The 16,754-nt window shown below is 40.5% G+C and overlaps 1 protein-coding gene across 1 annotated transcript in view; it reads left to right on the top strand.

The window, feature by feature from the left end:
* The window catches only part of LOC109447523 (uncharacterized), a 38,720-nt gene extending 22,331 nt beyond the window's left edge, over positions 1-16,389 (top strand). The window contains exons 12-17 of the mRNA XM_019731950.2: positions 2,318-2,452; positions 7,234-7,372; positions 9,663-9,716; positions 10,046-10,132; positions 12,917-13,180; positions 14,901-16,389. Coding sequence (XP_019587509.2) covers positions 2,318-2,452; positions 7,234-7,372; positions 9,663-9,716; positions 10,046-10,132; positions 12,917-13,180; positions 14,901-14,920 — 699 coding nt within the window. The 3' untranslated portion in view covers positions 14,921-16,389. The remainder of the gene's footprint in view (positions 1-2,317; positions 2,453-7,233; positions 7,373-9,662; positions 9,717-10,045; positions 10,133-12,916; positions 13,181-14,900) is intronic.
* The last annotated feature ends 365 nt before the right edge of the window (positions 16,390-16,754 follow it).

Raw genomic sequence — 16,754 nt, 5'->3', positions numbered from 1 at the left:
GTTAAATAGCCCCACAGCCTGGGTCTAACTTGGCGCTTAGCTACAGTGATTATAAGGTCAGCGTCTAGGTCTGTGCCGAGTCCTCAGATCCATGGAATATGGTTGTCTATACATGTAAACAGCATCGAGAAGACAACAGATGGGAAATAGCTCTCCAGGGATGAGGGTGGCCCAGGCAAGCAGACCTGGCCTGGAGATGGTTGCCTCATGGACAGCCGAGGCCAGCTGTCTTCTGCTGCATTGCTACTCAAAGTGTGGTCCGGGGACCAGGACCATCGGCATCAGTGGGGAGCTTCTTACAATTTTAGCCCAACCTCAGTCCTACTCCCGATCTGTAGGATCAGAGCGTGCACTCGACAGGATTCCCAGGGGAGCCGTCCACACTTTAGAGTGTGAGAAACACTTGCTCTAGAAAACACTGGGGAGACGTTTGAGGTCTTTGGGTCAATTGTAGGGTGACCGACTTGAGATTTCTCCTTGGCCTGAAGCTCCTCAGATAAGATGGGCCTCCCAGGTTAACTCATTTCATTCAGAACAATGTTTCGGATAAAAATAGACCTGTGGTTCATGCGTTCAGCCTTCTGTGTTTTGTAGCAGCAAATCTTCATGATTCACCTATTGTACTTGAGGGAAGGAGAGGGGGATTTGGATATTCTTCGTGGGGTTTGGATGTTCATCATGGTTCAGTTTTCCAGAATGTAGAGTAAGGCTGTGATGTTTAGCCCATTTTCTGAACTCCTGTGTAAATTAGAATAGTTGTAATTGAACCTCCTTTCGTACCTTTCGCCTTTGTCAGTATAGTTGTAATGGCTGAGAGGTGGTTAGAGAACTGAAATGAACAAAGTAGAGAGAGAAAACAGTGACTCAAAACTATGCTTTGAGATTTGAGATCAGAGTTTGACGTAAGTTAAAAATACAAGCATTAGATTTATAATAAAGTGTAAAAATTGATGAGTTATAATTTGAGTTACGGAATTTACATCAAACTACTCACAGTGTATTAGGTTGTCATGTTTGTTTACTTGTCTTTAAAAATAAGTTATAGTGATTATAATTAGCAACATATATTATGAAAGCTTAAAAACTTTATTAACTGATAGGCTTTTAGTTTCTTCCTAAGAAGGTGAAATATACTTCCTGTAATCTCATTAAAGTTATTATGTTCAACTTGGGAAGCTAGTCTTCAAATGGTATAAAAACAATCCCATTTAAAATATAATTAGTGGGGGGTGGGGGGTGGGGGGTGGGAGATGAAGGTAAGGGGGATCAAATATATGGTGATGGAAGGAGAACTGACTCTGGGTGATGAACACACAATGGGATTTATAGATGATGTAATACAGAATTGTACACCTGAAATCTGTGTAATTTTACTAACCATTGTCACCCCAATAAATTTAATAAAATAAAAAATAAAATAAAAATAAAAATAAAATATAATTAGCATAGCTTTGGAATAAGTACTCTGTTATTTAGTGAACTTTATATGTATGTATATTTTGAACTTTTTATTTTTTAAAAGTAAATTCAGTTAGTTAAGAGGGCATTATCCGTGCTTGCTGGGAAGCTGGGCTAAGGAGCTGATGGTATCCGCAGAGGTAGAGGAGAATGTCACTAGACAATAGGGAGCATGCCTGGCTCAGGCAGGAAGTCCTTCCTGGTGGGTGTTTTATGCTTACACTCTTCTTCTTGGATTGATTTTTTTTCCCCATACAGGAAAACATTTCCTTGAACTTTGCCTTCAGGAAACCTAAATTGTATGTCAGCTGTGTAACTGCTTTACCAAGAGAACGAGGGTCAAAGGTTACTTTAACCTCTTTGGGGCATACACACGATGCATATAAAATCAATGTCCCCTCTAAGGCTATGGAAACGTGTGAAAATAAGGATGGAAACATATATAAAGTGCTGGGTAGAAACAAACACTGAGTCAACTGGAACTAAGTCTGGTAAAATAGTTGCTTTCTGTTCCCAGGACGGGCCTGTAATTAGTGTAAATGTACAATGCTGGTGCTCCTTTAATTTTCTCAAGTCCTTCAGGAGGAAACTGTTGGTGCCACCCAGGTCGTATGTGTTGCTTTTGGCTGTAGAGCTTCTGCAGAAAGACGTTTGGAGATGTAGGAGGCTGCAGTGCAGATGGAAGGCACTGCAGCTTCTGTGGCGTTTCTTTAGAGAGGACGGTGACAGTTGCTCCATTGCTGTCAGTTTGTAGGAGGGAACGCAGACGATGCAGGCCGGCACTGCACCGCTTGGATGCTTACAGTTCTTACAGTTGTTCCTGATGAATTTCAAAACCAAAACCTGTTTCCATCCTTAGGATATTTCCAAGTCTGTAAAGCACTCCTCTAAGAAATTCATGAAAATCGACAAGCCTCCTGTTTGCCAGAAGTTGCTGCAGAATGGGAAGAGATACAAACTGATCAGTCAACCAGAAGCTGATATTACCCCAGAGGTATAGATTTTAAAAATCAACTTGGAGTAGGAGCAGGGATGTATAGTTCTTAAATACATGGTATTTTGAAAGTTTAAAACTAATGCATTTTGTTCTCATTTTTTTCATTTCCTATTTATTAAAAAAACAGCTGCTTTGCCAATCTTGTAGCTTATTGAATTTCAGAATTATCTGCGACCATTGCAAAAATAGACTAGCTAATCACATTCCTTTATGAAAGGTTTGAAACGTTCTTGAATATTTTATTAAATTCTTCAAACAGTGTTAGCTTCAAAGGAATAAAAAACTTAAGTTTAATTTTAAGTCACAGAGCATTAAAGGTTAATGGAAAGGAATTGCTAGCAAGGGATATTCAGCTTTTCTTACTGGAAGGCATTTGAAAAATAGTAATGGGAACATACTCTCATTTAGATTTAAACTATTCACTGTACACACCATGGCGTTCATAAGTGATTTTGGTTTCTCGGAAATGACTAAATTATTTTTAAAACTTATTTTCGTTATGTGCTCTGAACGTGTACCATAGCTTATCCAGACATCTGTGTGGAAATTCCTTTTGTATACCTCATTCTGTTTGTTTTTTATTGCATATGAAAAGTTGAAAACATGTTTTCATTCCATTATATTAAACTGTGGAGCAAGAGAGAGCTAATTGTAGTGGTCCATGTTGCATTATTTTATTATATTATTAGGGTCTTAGTGCCCTATGTACAAGCGATCTGGTTGATTAGCCTTAATTTTTGCACGCAGACTGACCTGTTCCCTTTCAAAGAGTTTCGTCAAACCCAGTATCATTTGAGCCTTAACAACAATGCAGCTGAGGAAAGTCATGTGCAAAGCAGGCACAAGAAGCAAACTGCAGCCTTGTCTGGGAGGTGGGAATGGATTTGAAGGGTTTGCTTAGAACAGTGATTGTTGGCCTTTGCTGCATAATGGAATTCCCTGAGGTGCTCTAAAGAAGTCTGTGGCTCACCTAGAGGGATCCCACCTCTAGAAATACTCACTTAATTGTTCCAGGAATGGCCAGGGCATTGGGCTTGTTAAAGCTCCAAGGTGACTGTAATGTGCTGCCAAGGTTAAGAGCCAATAGGAGAGGGAACAGGACGTACTGAATGGGTGAATGTGCCCAGGAAGAGACCGAGATGGTTGCAAGAATTCTTTCATATAAAGATGTTGGTGGCTAGAGGACTTTGAATAGTCTAATTGTGTGCTCTCTCTTAACCAAATTTGGGGCCTTTAAAATGGGAATAATCTCCCAGCATTGCTCTAAGGATCATATGAGGTAATGGTTTGGGGGTGCTCTGAAGTTTGTAAAACTATGTAAATCTAAGGTGTTCTTACTGGTTTTATACCATTAATGATTTGTTTAACTGACATTTACCAATAAATAGTGCCTATTACAAGTCAGCCTGGGATATTATCCTAAGAATTGAAAAATAAGTAAGTCTCGATCTTTTCCCTCCAAAGATGCCAGCATAAAGGGAGAAATATTATAGTCCTGTAAAGAAATAGTTTTAATATAATGTGGTATTTCCATCGGGGTGGGTACAAAGTGCAGTGGGTTTTCAGGGAGGCTTTCCGTGTGGTGACATTTGTTTTGGGTGTGAAGGGTGAGAGAATCTCTTCACTGGAAGAGATGACCTCTCCTGGAAGAAGGAACTGCAGGGCCTAAGTGAGGTCTTGGGAATGTGTAGCTGGGCTGAAGGCCCTGAGATGGCTTCTGGGAAACTGGAAAGTGGAGGGCTTTGGGGAAAGTGGGGCCAGGGTAGATGTTGTCTAGGCTTTATAGGCCCTGGTGACTCTTTGAAGGTTGAGAGGATAATGCTAGTGGTTTGGAATGGAAAAAGAGAGGGACTGGTTAAGGTCATTGATTTACGATGGCTATGCCCAGTGCAGTTCAGATACACAGGCAGACCTTCTAGACGTTGCGGGTTCTGTTCCACAATAAAGTGAATATCACAATAAAGTGAGTCACAAATTGGTTGGTTTCCCAGCGCATATAAAAGTTATGTTTACACTATACTGTAGCCTGTTAAGTGTGCAGTAGCGTTATGTCCAAAAAAACAATATGCATACTGTATTTAAAAAATACTTTCTTGCTAAAAAATGCCAACCATCATCTGAGCCATCAGTGAAGGGCAACTTTTTGCTGGTGGAAGGTCTTGCCTCAGTGTTGACGGCGGCTGACTGATTAGGGTGGTGGTTGCTGAAGGCTGCGGTGGCTGTGGCAATTTCTTAAAATAAGACAACAATGGAATTTGCCACATGGATGGACTCTTCCTTTTACAAACAATTTTTCTGCAGCATGCAGGGCTGTTTGGTAGCATTTTACCCACAGTGGAACTTCTTCAAAATTGGAGACAGTCCTCTCAAACCCTGGCACTGCTTTATCAACTAAGCTTATGTAATATCCTAAATCCCTTTTTTGTCATTTGAACAATCTTCACAGCATCTTCACCAGTGGATTCCATCTCAAGAAACCACTTTTTTTGCTCATCCATAAGGAGCAACTCCTCATCTGTTAAAGTTTTATCCTGAGATTGTAGCAATTCAGTCACATCTTTAGGCCCTACTTTCGGTGCTAGTTCTCTTGCTGTTTCCCCCACTTCTCCAGTTACTTCCTGCACTGAAGTCTTGCACACCTCAGAGTCACCCATGACTTTCAGGGTTGGAAGAATCAATTTCTTCCAAACTCCTATTAATGTTGATATTTGACCTCTTCCCATGAATCACAAATGTTCTTAATGGCGTTTAGAATGGTGAATCCTTTCCAGAATGTTTTCAATGGGCTTTGCCCAGAGCCATCAGAGGAACCACTATCTATGGCAGCTATAGCCTTAGGAAATGTGTCTTTTAAATAATAAGACTTGAAAAGTTTAAATTAGTCCTTGATCCATGGGCTGCAAAAAGGATGTTGTCTTAGCAGGCACGGAAACATTAATCTCGTTGTACATCTCCATCAGAGCCCTTGGGTGACCAGGTGCGTTGTAAGAGAGCAGTAGTATCTTGAAAGGCATCTTTTTGCTGAGCAGTAGGTCTCAACAGTGGACTTGAAATATTCAGTAAGCCATGTGTGCTGTCATATAGCTTTATTGTTCCTAGAGCATAGTCAGAGTAGATTTAGCATGATTCTTAATGGCTTTAGGATTTTCAGAAGGTGGTAAAAGAGCTTTGGCTTCAACTTAAAATCATCAGCTGCATTAGTCCCTAACAAGAGAGTCAGCCTATCCTTTGAAGCTTTGAAACCAGGCATTAACTTCTCCTCTCTAGCCATGAAAGTCCTAGATGGCACCTTCCAGTATAAGCTTGTTTCATCTATACTGAAAATCTGTTGTTTAGGGCAGCCACCTTCATTTATCATTTAGCTGAATCTTCTGGATACCTTGCTGCAGCTTCTACAGCAGCACTTGCTGCTTCACCTTGCACATTTATATTATGGAGACGGCTTCTTTCTTTAAACCCCTGCTAGCTTCAGACTTTCCTTCTGCAGCTTCCTCACCTCTCTCAGGCTCATAGAATTGAAGAGAGTTAGGGACTTGCTTTGGATTAGGCTAACTGTTTGGCGTTAGAGGCCTAGCTTTTGGTCTGTCTCGGCATTTGGCACTCCTTCCTCACTAAGCTTAATGAGTTCTAGCTTGTGATTTAAAGTGGGAGATGTATGACTGTTCTTTTCACTTGAACTCACGGAAGCCATTGATTGGCCTGATTTTAACATTGTTGTGTCTCAGGGAATCAGGAGGCCTGAACAGGGGAAGGGAGAGGAGGGAATGAACGGTCAGTCTGTGGAGCAGTCAGAACACACACAACGTTTATCGATTAAGCTCTTATATGGGTGTGGTTCCTGACGCCCCAAGACAATTACAAAAGTAACATTAAAGATCGCTGATCACAGATCATCATTACAAATATAATAATGAAAAAGTCTGAAATATTGAGAGAATTACCAAGATGTGACAGAGATGTGAAATGAGCAAATGCCACTAGAAAAGTGGTGCTAATAGACTTCATGTAGGATTGCCACAAACCTCAACTTAGAAAAACGGTAAGATCCATGTAGCACAGTAAAGCAAAGTACAATAAACTGAGGTATGCCTGTGTTTTTTAAAAATGCGTTTCTCCCTTCAGGTTTGGTAGCCAGTCAGGAGAGGGGCAGAGGAGGTGGAAGGCAGGAGGCAGTGTGTGTAGTGGTTCAGAGCTCACACTCTGGAGTCGGAAGGTGTGGGTCCACAATCAGTTCTACCACTTCGTAGATGTGGACTTGGGCAAGTTAATTCTCTTCTCTGAGATTCTTTATCCATAAAATAGCCAAAAACAAAACAAAACAAAAGATTTGTTGGGGGAAGGTGGCTCCACGTTCAATGAGTGCATAAAACACCCAGCTTTCTTCTATAAATGTTGTTGAATCTGTTCCAGATTGTCGAATGATCTAAGCACAAGATGGTGAGGAAGTGTACAAACACTTAGGAAAGGGTGAGCACACATTCTCATTTGGGAATACGAAACATTGAAACAGGAAAGGGCTAGAAAGTTAAGCTATAGGAAAATGGGGCCAAGGGACTGGAAGCCTCAATGAAGCATAAAAGGAGGTTGGAGTAGGAGGGGCCAGAAGCAAGAGGATAAGAGGGTGTGTGATTAAGGAATGAGATTTCCATGGTCAAAAGGTCAGTGAGCATTCGAGTGAGCACTAACCCTCCTAATTGTCATCACTCTTTATTTGATATTTATGTTGTCAATGCAAAACTTTTCCATTTAAAAAAAAAAATCACTTTTTTTTTTTTAAGGAAATTGAATTTGTGGATGGTTCACTTTTAAAATTGAAAAGTTATATTGAAGTGTATTTAGAGCAACCAGTGGAGTTTAAATTACTGTTGGTTGAAATGGATTCCGATGAAATTGTATGGAAAGCGAAACTGAGAGAATGTAAGTGTTTTGTTTCTTGGATGAAAACTGGTTTGTGGGGCGGTGGGGAAGGAAAGCAAATAAAGTAATGGTCTGTCCTGTCATCATAATATTTAAAATCTGATGAAGGGAAACAGAGGCCCCAGCTCCTAGAGCAGAAGTGCCAGCTCTGGTGCTCAGTTACCCACATGCAGATCGCTGGAGGTCAGTGGGTGGTTCAGGCGTGTAGGCAGGTTTCACACGGTGGGTCTGGCCAGTAGAATTGTGTTTTCCCCCTTACCATTCTGAGGTTTGGAGCTCAGATATTTTCATGTGAATTAGGGGTATTGTGACAAAATCTCTTCCGTGACCTGGATTTAGATGTGTATTTTGGCTGATTACATGTCTCATTTGCCTGATTCTGCCTCTTGGGTCTTCAGCTGGTAGCTCCCACTGTCTCTGATTACAGTGGTACTGCAGTCTCCCTGTTTAGCATTTTGGTGCTGGGAAGCCCTCTCACAAGCCCCTCTTTAACATCCTCTCCTGCTCTTAGTGAGGTAGGAGGGGCCCCCCTGTGGAGAGGGGAGTCTCAGGGGACACCAGGTAGGTGCCCCCATCCTGTTCCTCAGGCAGATCTGAGCTTGACCTCCAATTCTACTTGAAGGAAGTTTATCGAATAACAGACATGTGTACAGTGATCACATTTGGGAGCCAGAAGGGAGACAGAAGCATCGGGTTGGGAGTGAGGTCATATGGACCCTAGTTCCAGCCCTGGAATTAACCAGCTCCATGTGGGAGTGGGGACCAGTCTCTCACCCGCGTGTGGCTGCAGTATCCTCATCTGCAAATGGCATTGAGGTCGCTCCTGCCAGTGCCACATGTTTGTAGTAGAAATTATTTTTGCATCAGTTGCATTTTGGGTTATGCTACCTTAACTCGTTCCCAGTGTCACACATAGTGCAGTGTTGACTACAGTATGATTCCGAAAAGCAGCACAAGTGGTAGGTGCCAGTAACTGGACGCTGAAGGAGTTGTAACCCACTCTTTCATTCCTTTTGTCCTCCAGAATTTTTATTTTGCTGTACAAATGCCGTAACATGGAGGATTTGTTACGTGCTCTGAAAATCTCTTTATCATCTGAACAACATTTGAATGCTTTTTCAGCTCGTTTCTTTTGTATCCATTGGGTTATGTGTGGAGTCTGGTTTTCCTGTCATGTCTGTATACTCTGGAAACAAAACCTGATCTAATTATTTCGGAATTCTCAGTCCTAGTTTAAGCATGAGCCTTTTCGATATGATTGGTTCCTATTCCCAATATTACACCCTTAAAATTAGCCCGTTTGAAACAAGCCCTTTTATCCAAGCTAAAATTATTTACCTGTAAAGAATCTAGCTGGGCCTCTGTGTTGTGGATTGTGTTGTTTTTCTTGGTATTCATTAATGTGTTCAAATAAAATGAACCTGAAAGATGTTCCTTTTCAGTCACCACGAAGGCTCTGGTAATAGAGGTATTTAACATGTAGCAACTGCCTAATGGATGTTCTTCTGGACTAAAAACAAGTCTCTTGGCAGTTTTAAAGACCACTTCATAAGACTTCTTACTATGTTTGATTTTTTTTTAACAACTTCTTTACTAGTACTCTGCATTGTAAGATGTTTCTGGTCTCCATATTTATTTATGTATTTATTTTTGGCCTAAGCTAATGGTTCCGTGAGATTAGTCATCACCCTTAAGGGACCTTCACGAAAGGGACTTAGAGAAGACCTGTGTGAGACGTAGGCGCCTCCTAGAGCCGGGGCTAAATTTCACACGAGGAAGGAAGGTCGTGTTGAATCACAATGACGTGTCCAGAAAGAACCTCAAGCACAATGTTTTCCCAAGTACGGAATGAAAACATATGAGGCTGTTTTGGGTGGAGTACATATAAATATATTTAAAATAAAAAGGTGCTTACTTTTATGTCTCCCTTGTCCATATGGCGATTGACGCCAGTGTTGTTCTCTGTGTAGTAGCTATAGATTTAAAGAAATACTAAGTAAAGAACATTTCACCTGGTATACAGTTGTGACAAGTCATGACAGTGATGTGCAGAGGACTTGTGTTTGGGAAACACTTCCCTGACAAGACCTGTTGGAAGGAGTAATTGTTATTTATCTCAAAACGTCTCCCTCGTGCATGTACCTACCTACCTAAAGTTAATCCCCAAACTCGTATTTGCACTTCCGAGAGGTGGCGAAGACTCTAGAGCTTCGCACACTTTTCACACACTGATTTCTTGAATTCAATTTCATGCCACTTTTTCTAACTGATGCTCATTGTACTTGAACAGGTGACTGGGTTCAGCAGGACCAAACTCGGAACATTTCAAAAAGCAGCACAAGTGGTAAGTGCTCGTAACTAGACAAGAAACGAATTTTAACCCACTCTTGTATTCCTTCCCTCCGCTGTGATTTCTACGTTGCTGCGCAAAGGTTGTCTCGTTAAGAATCTGGTAAGTGCTCTGTCACGCTCTTAATCTGCCGAACCACCTTAGAATCCCATTTTCAGTGTGTTTCTACCTGAATGGTGATTTAAAAAGGAAATCCAGACTGAAGGTCACTAGAAAGTAATAAACATGATGGATTAATAAAAACATAACAATAAAGATAAATAGTGGAGACCAGAAAACAATAAACATAAAGTAAATTTGTTGATTTGGTTGATTTATTTAAGGTAAGAGGCGACGGAAACTGAGCAGCACCCTACCTGCTGAGGAGGTCTGTGATAAAAGAATGAAGGTGGACACCGTGGACACCTCAGGTGTGTAACAGTGTCATCAGTGGCTGCAAATCATTTTCCCTGGTCTCCCCGTTGACGTTCATCCAGCACACGTGCTCTTTGGTCTGTCTTTCTAGAACCACATCCGAGTTGTGCTGCCCTCCCACGTACCTCCTCCCTGTGCTCTAGGCTCCTCAGGCATGCGTAAGGGTCTTCCTTGGCCTGCCCAGGCCTACTTTTCCAGCTTGATTCCCCACTCCAACACTTCACTCAGTCCTAGCAGCATTGAGGGAAGGGGGGGTGGGGGGGTCCCTTGCAGTCCTTAAAGGTAGGTTCATAACCGGTCCATCTTTACATTTCCCATAGCACTGAGCATGGAGCCTTTATGTAGCCGATAATGAACGCTGACTGAGTGAATGACTGTCCGTGTCCACGTGACTGCCCCTGGGTGCATTCACTGGCTTCACAGTTCTTAGCTAAATCCAGGTGGGGCACCTCCAGCTCAGGTATTAGAGGCAGAGCTCAGTTTCTTTCAATTAAATGGCAGACACCAAGGCTCTGTAGTTGTGAAAATACAGTAAGAGATTTAAAACATGTACAGTACTCTAAGGAGCCAGAAGATGGAGTGTGTAGCTCAAAATGCAAGTCCAAGGGCGGCCGGTTAGTTCAGTTGGTTAGAGCGCAGTGCTCTTAACAACAAGGTTGCCTGTTCGATCCCCACATGGGCCACTGTGAGCTGTGCCCTCCACAACTAGATTGAAACAACTACTTGACTTGGAGCTGATGTGTCCTGGAAAAACACATTTAAATAAATAAAAGTTTTAAAAAAAGAAAATGCAAGTCCAGCAAGAATTCACAAATATAAGTTTAAAAATCCAGACACAAATTATATGAGACAAGGTCTCAAGCTTTTAGGGATCTCATGTAAGTCTCCAAATTAACCTTTTCATCAGAATACCTTTTATTTTACTATTATTGTAAGAAGGTATGAATCTCTGAAAGCATATAAACTCTTTAAAGTGAAATAAGATATTCTTCACTTCGTAGAGCAGGAGGCTTTGAGGATGACGTGTGATTTTACTGTATATCACTACAGAAATGTTTATTATTAAGTCAACAAAATAAATGAGGCTCTGGAATTATTTTTTAGACGTAACTAAATTGGGATACAATTTTTTCTAGTTCTATTGAGATACAATTGACAGATGAAATTGTATATACTTAAAGTACACCATGATGATTTGATATACATATACATTGTGAAATTGTAAATACTAATCAAGTTAATTAACATGTCTATCACCTCACATAGTTACTATTTTTTTTTTGGTGATGAGAACACTTAAGATCTACTCTCAGCAAATTTTAAGTATATGATACAGTATTATTAGCTGTAATCACCATGCTGTACATTAGATCCTAAGAACTTACTCATCTTGTAACTGAATGGGACACAATTTTATATTAAATTGATGTATAGAACAAGTTTTTCTTATTTCATGCAATTATTTGGCTACTTAAAATTAGCCAATATTTGGCGAAAATTAGCGCCAATACCAAGTAGCTAGAAATAGAATTAAAATTATCAAACACACTTAGAAAGATTAAGGATTTCCAGTCTTTTTGGAGTTGACAATATGGGTTCACAAGAAACAAATTAATACAGATTTATTTTTGTTTAGGTATTTCCACAGCATTCTTTGAGATAGCCAGTCACTAGCCTTGTAGTTTCAGACTCGGTATATCACTCTGTTGCTTTTCAAAATATGGTCAGTGCTCAACTTGAACAGAATCACTTTGAGATCTTGTTAAAATTTCAGCACAGAGACTGATCCAGTGGGTTTTGGGATAGTCTTGAGAACTTGCATTTTTAATAGGTTCCCTGCACGGTTTTCCTTGACAGTTGGTTTTGAGAGCAAGGAGAGATTGGCCATGTATCAGGAAACCACTAGATGGCGCAGGCCGTCTTCCAGAACCCATTCTTGAGGCTAGAAAGTTGGAGAGGAAACCAAGGTGGGGAAGGGTCCGAATACACGTTAGATCCACATTAATACATTGTTGGCTTTGGATGAGCAGAGGTGCTGCAGTCCTGGAGAGGGGGCAGGAAGCCTTCTTACCTCTCATTCCCTTCTGTTGTCCCCTCCAGTATTTGTAATGCCCTGAGGATCTTTACCTGAAGAAACTGCAGCCAGAGAGCGAGCCCACACCAGAGCACAACCAGCTAATAAAAGTGATTGTTGAAAATCTAGTTTAATGATAGGGCTAATTTTTTTATGGGGCCAGTTGTTTGCGTTGGAAAATATATGCCCTTCCAAGATTATGACACTTTCTTAGAGGTCAACAGGTATTATAGATACCTGACTTTTCTGTGGAATGTGCTTTTCCTCTAAAGCCAGGAGATGGCATAATGAAGACTGCAATTCAGATCTCCTGCTGCCCCCTTTTGCGGTGCTAACATTTAGATAGAGACTCAGAGGTGGGCAAGGGCAAAGCTATGCATTTTGTCTTTTGAGCCACATAAATTACTTTTTGGTGTCTGAATTTTTTAATTCCAATCTAATCTGTGCTGCTTTGTCTCATCCCTGAATTATCGTTGTGAACATTATACCCCAGTTTAATGTTAATTATATGAAATAGTTCCCCCCTAGTCCTTAAGATGTTTTGGAAAGCAGGGATTTTTTTGGCATTAAATATATTTTAAAAGTAGTAACAGTTACACAAATCATAGTATCCTTTTTAATAGAAGCAGAATCCACTTTCATTGTAAGTTGCTTATTAATGACTGAAGTGTTGAGAAGAGCTACTGAATTCCTCATTTGCTTTTAGATGGAGCGAAGACCCCTTTAACAGACACTCAGTTGATTACCCTTGCTGAGAAGTTGGGGAAGGAGTGGGTAAAAGTTGCCCTTGTCAACCTGGAGTTGGATATTACCGATATTGATACTATCCGGGAGAAGAAGGAAACTGATACAGCCTGTAAGTTTAGGATGCTGAAGAAGTGGCAAGAAAAGCAGCAGAGTAATGCCACAGTCCAGAATCTGTATAACTGCCTGAAAAGCGTCTCCGCTGAAATCCAAGCTGTGCTGGAAGGTGAGCAGGAAATTGTCTTCGTCATTTACTTGGAATCAAGCTGTATCTTGGTGAATAGCAAATGTCTATAGATTGTGTTGCTTGCGTTTAGATAATTACGCAGATGTAGCAGTAAGTACGTGAACTGCCGTAAGCTAAGTAATGATGATTTGTGCGTGGGGTCAGAGGAAGGGTTCAGATCCCTGCTCAAGTGTTGGCTAGTTTTGTGACTAAGCAAATTCTTAACCTAACTTTAAGCCTCTCTGTTCCCATCTGTCAGATGGATGCAAAACCTTCTATGTCCTGGGTCTCTTGTGAGAACGTAAAGAGCATGTAAAGCTTCAGGCAGGTAGTAAGGCTCAGATATGAATGTCGTGGTACTTGAGACAACTGCCGTGTTTCCCCGAAAGTAAGACCTAGCTGGACCATAAGCTCTAATGCATCTTTTGGAGCAAAAATTAATATGACTGGGTCTTATATTATATTATACCCAGTCTTATAGTGAAATAGTAAAATAAGACAGGGTCTTATATTAATTTTTGCTCCAAAAGATGCATTAGAGCTGATGGTCCAGCTAGGTCTTACTTTCGGAGAAACGGTGGTAGCAGTGAGCCTGCTGGGCCTTCTGTGATAGTGAAGCAGTGCTCGGAGAGGCCACTAGGTGGCACCAGTGAACCTCAAGCAGCAAAGAGGGGAAGGGAAAAAGCGGATCCCAGAGAGGCTAAAGGGAGTGTTTCTAGTCTCAATCCAGAAAACCACAGGGTTCCTTCCTTTGTTTTTAAGCACTTCTTTTGTGGTTTGATTTAGCACATTGTTATACCCAAGGTCAAACCAATTCAAAACTTTGATTATTATATATCCGTTACTGTCGTTAGCAAATGCAGTGTTGCATCTCGGAACCCTCAATAATAACGAGAGAGGTTTTTGTTTGGAGTGCTATTTGGACTTTTTATTCCAAAAAGGATGTAAAAGTGTGTAAAAGCCCCAGAAGTTTATATGAAAAGTAAAAACATTTGGTTATCTAGCAGGATGCTTTCAGACACGGTGGACTAGGTTTCTGAACTCATCCTGTAGACATTGGATGCAGAAGCCTCAAGCAAATAGAATAGCTGGTTTCAATATACAATTTTTCATTCTTATTCTTGGATATGTTGAAGTTACGTACATGACTGAGGTGCATGTGTGGAAATCTGCTTATTTGCATGTAGGTGCTTCTGCCAGTTGACAACAGCGGTCACTGCGCTGTGATAACCAAAGAATCACAGTGTCTTCCGTCAAAGGAAGGCTCAGAAAAATCTCTCTCAAACCCTTGGTAATGAATTATTTTGTTTGTTTTTATCTGCCCCTGACCTCACTGACACTTAACTTGCTGATACATTAGAAATAGAAAAGGGTTTGTGACATATTTTAGGAGTAAAGCGATCATAAAACTTATTAGTCCAAGCCCTTCATTAAATAGGAAAAAAAAAAATCTATGTGTTAAAGACAAACAAGCCACCCCTCCCCCCAATTTACCAGTATTTTATACCCTTTTATAGTCAAAATACCCAGTTGATTGGCTGCACGTTTTAGTGTCTTCTAACAATAGCCTTTAAATTGGAATGGCTTCTCTGAAGTTCAGGAAAACTCAGCAACTTCCAGGACTTTCTTTTTGAAATGGACAAGTGATTTTATTTCAAAGCATGCCCCTTTTATCCCCAACAATGAGTCCCTGAATTTGTTTGATTCTCTGTTTTGTTAGGTTTCTTACAGGACATGTGAAATGTGGAGGATGAACTGAAAAAGGAAGCCTCAGGAACTTGTATCTGCACAACACCATTTCCACTGATAATTGGTTAAAGACTTGAGGAGACCTTGAACTTCACGGGTCTGTGGAAGGAACTTTTTTATAGTCAGCCACTCTATAGCTCATACTATCCAGGGGCAAAGAGAATGTAAACTATTTGGAAAACTTGAGGAAGAAAACGCCCCTATTATATCAAGAGATTTTTTTTTAAATTTGTTTGCACCTCCTCCTCACACCGTCCCACCCTGCTACCCCATCCAAACAGGTATAATTACAAGGGGTGCTTAAAAATGACTCAACTCAGGTGAGAAATGTGGTAATTTTCTTTTTGGAGTCTGTGGACTATGAAATTCCTAACAAGTGTTTGAAACATTTTTAGCAATTAAATGGTGGTGTAGTTAAACTTGCACCCATTTAGTTTAGCTTTTATTGTATTGACATTAATGAAGAGAGGTTCCTACTCTTTTAGCTCCCACACAGACAGACACACATGCCTCTGGCTACAATATATCTTTTTATGTGGGATATGATTTCTGTTTCTCACATTACTAACCTATCTGGCTAGTGGCCTGTTAAACCCTTAGACCAATCATGTTATCTAGCCCTAGAGTGATTAGAAATGAATGTAATTGTCTCCCATCATGTTTGTATGTACACTCAGAGGTGATCTTTTCACCTTACTGGGCAAATTTAACTGGGTCAATTGTCAGAGTTGCTGCAATTTTCATCAACTTTCCAAAATCACCAGGCCCAACACTACATTTGTTGACTTTTACCCTGGGGTCATTTACTTCCTGGGGGGGATAAAACCCACTCAGAAATAGCCTTAGCAGGACCAAGGGAAAACTGCCATCTCTTCTTGAAGAAGACTTGCCCCAGGGAATCATGGGCCACATTGGCTCTTGTTAATTGGTGAAATGTCTTTTTTTTTTGGAAGGGCGTATATATAGATATTGTCACTCTCCCAGAATCATGCATGTGGTGATTAACATTTTGGATGTGTTTTGTTAACTTATTTGAAGAAACTATAAATTACCATTGGTCTTCTGTCAACGTTAGCTGGAGAGTACAATAAATCTCAATGAATTAATCAGAGAAACACACTTTACTGTTTTGCCTGTGAAGAACAAATTTACTTTATAGGGAAGAACATATTTTTAATTGTCAGGGATCCTGTGGAATTCAAATCAGTGTCACTTTATGTGTTTGTTTTTTTTTGATTGTACTATATTTTAGGAAACACATGGAGTTTTAACATTCGGAAGTATAAACTGCTTAAAGGACTTGAATTTTTAAATGTTTATTATTTTTTATAAGTTGTTTTTTGAAGAAAAGCATAATTGCAGAAGTGCTTTGTATATAAGCTGGTTTCCTAACAATTTACAACTGTTTTCATACTTTGGTTGAAGGGAAGAAAAATAAATCTGCATTTGTACAGTGTAAATGTGGCTTCTTTGTATTCTTATTTCCTTACAAATTGTTTTTTAAAGCATCGTATTCCTCGACTGCTGTTATCTTCACTATTTAGCCATTAGTTGCTTTGCGACCAGCACTCCAGTTCTTGGACCAAGGCTGAGTGAGTGTAAACCCGAGTTCTGGTTCTCCCGGGAGTTTGCACAGGTTCAGAACCACCTGTGCCTTCCCTTAACCCATCTCACCACAGGAATGCTTTAGAGCCCCCGCCCCCCCAACTGCTGTGATGGGATGGTGTGCTTTTACTTAAAACCAAGTGGGCTCATACTAGTTCCCCACCTGTACATCTCTAATAGGATTTTCTTGCACAGTCAGGACTCACTTTGTTATTTTATT

This window comes from Rhinolophus sinicus, linkage group LG01 (assembly GCF_036562045.2).
Source record: "Rhinolophus sinicus isolate RSC01 linkage group LG01, ASM3656204v1, whole genome shotgun sequence".
Taxonomy (NCBI): domain Eukaryota; kingdom Metazoa; phylum Chordata; class Mammalia; order Chiroptera; family Rhinolophidae; genus Rhinolophus; species Rhinolophus sinicus.
This window is presented reverse-complemented; position numbering and strand designations above follow the sequence as displayed.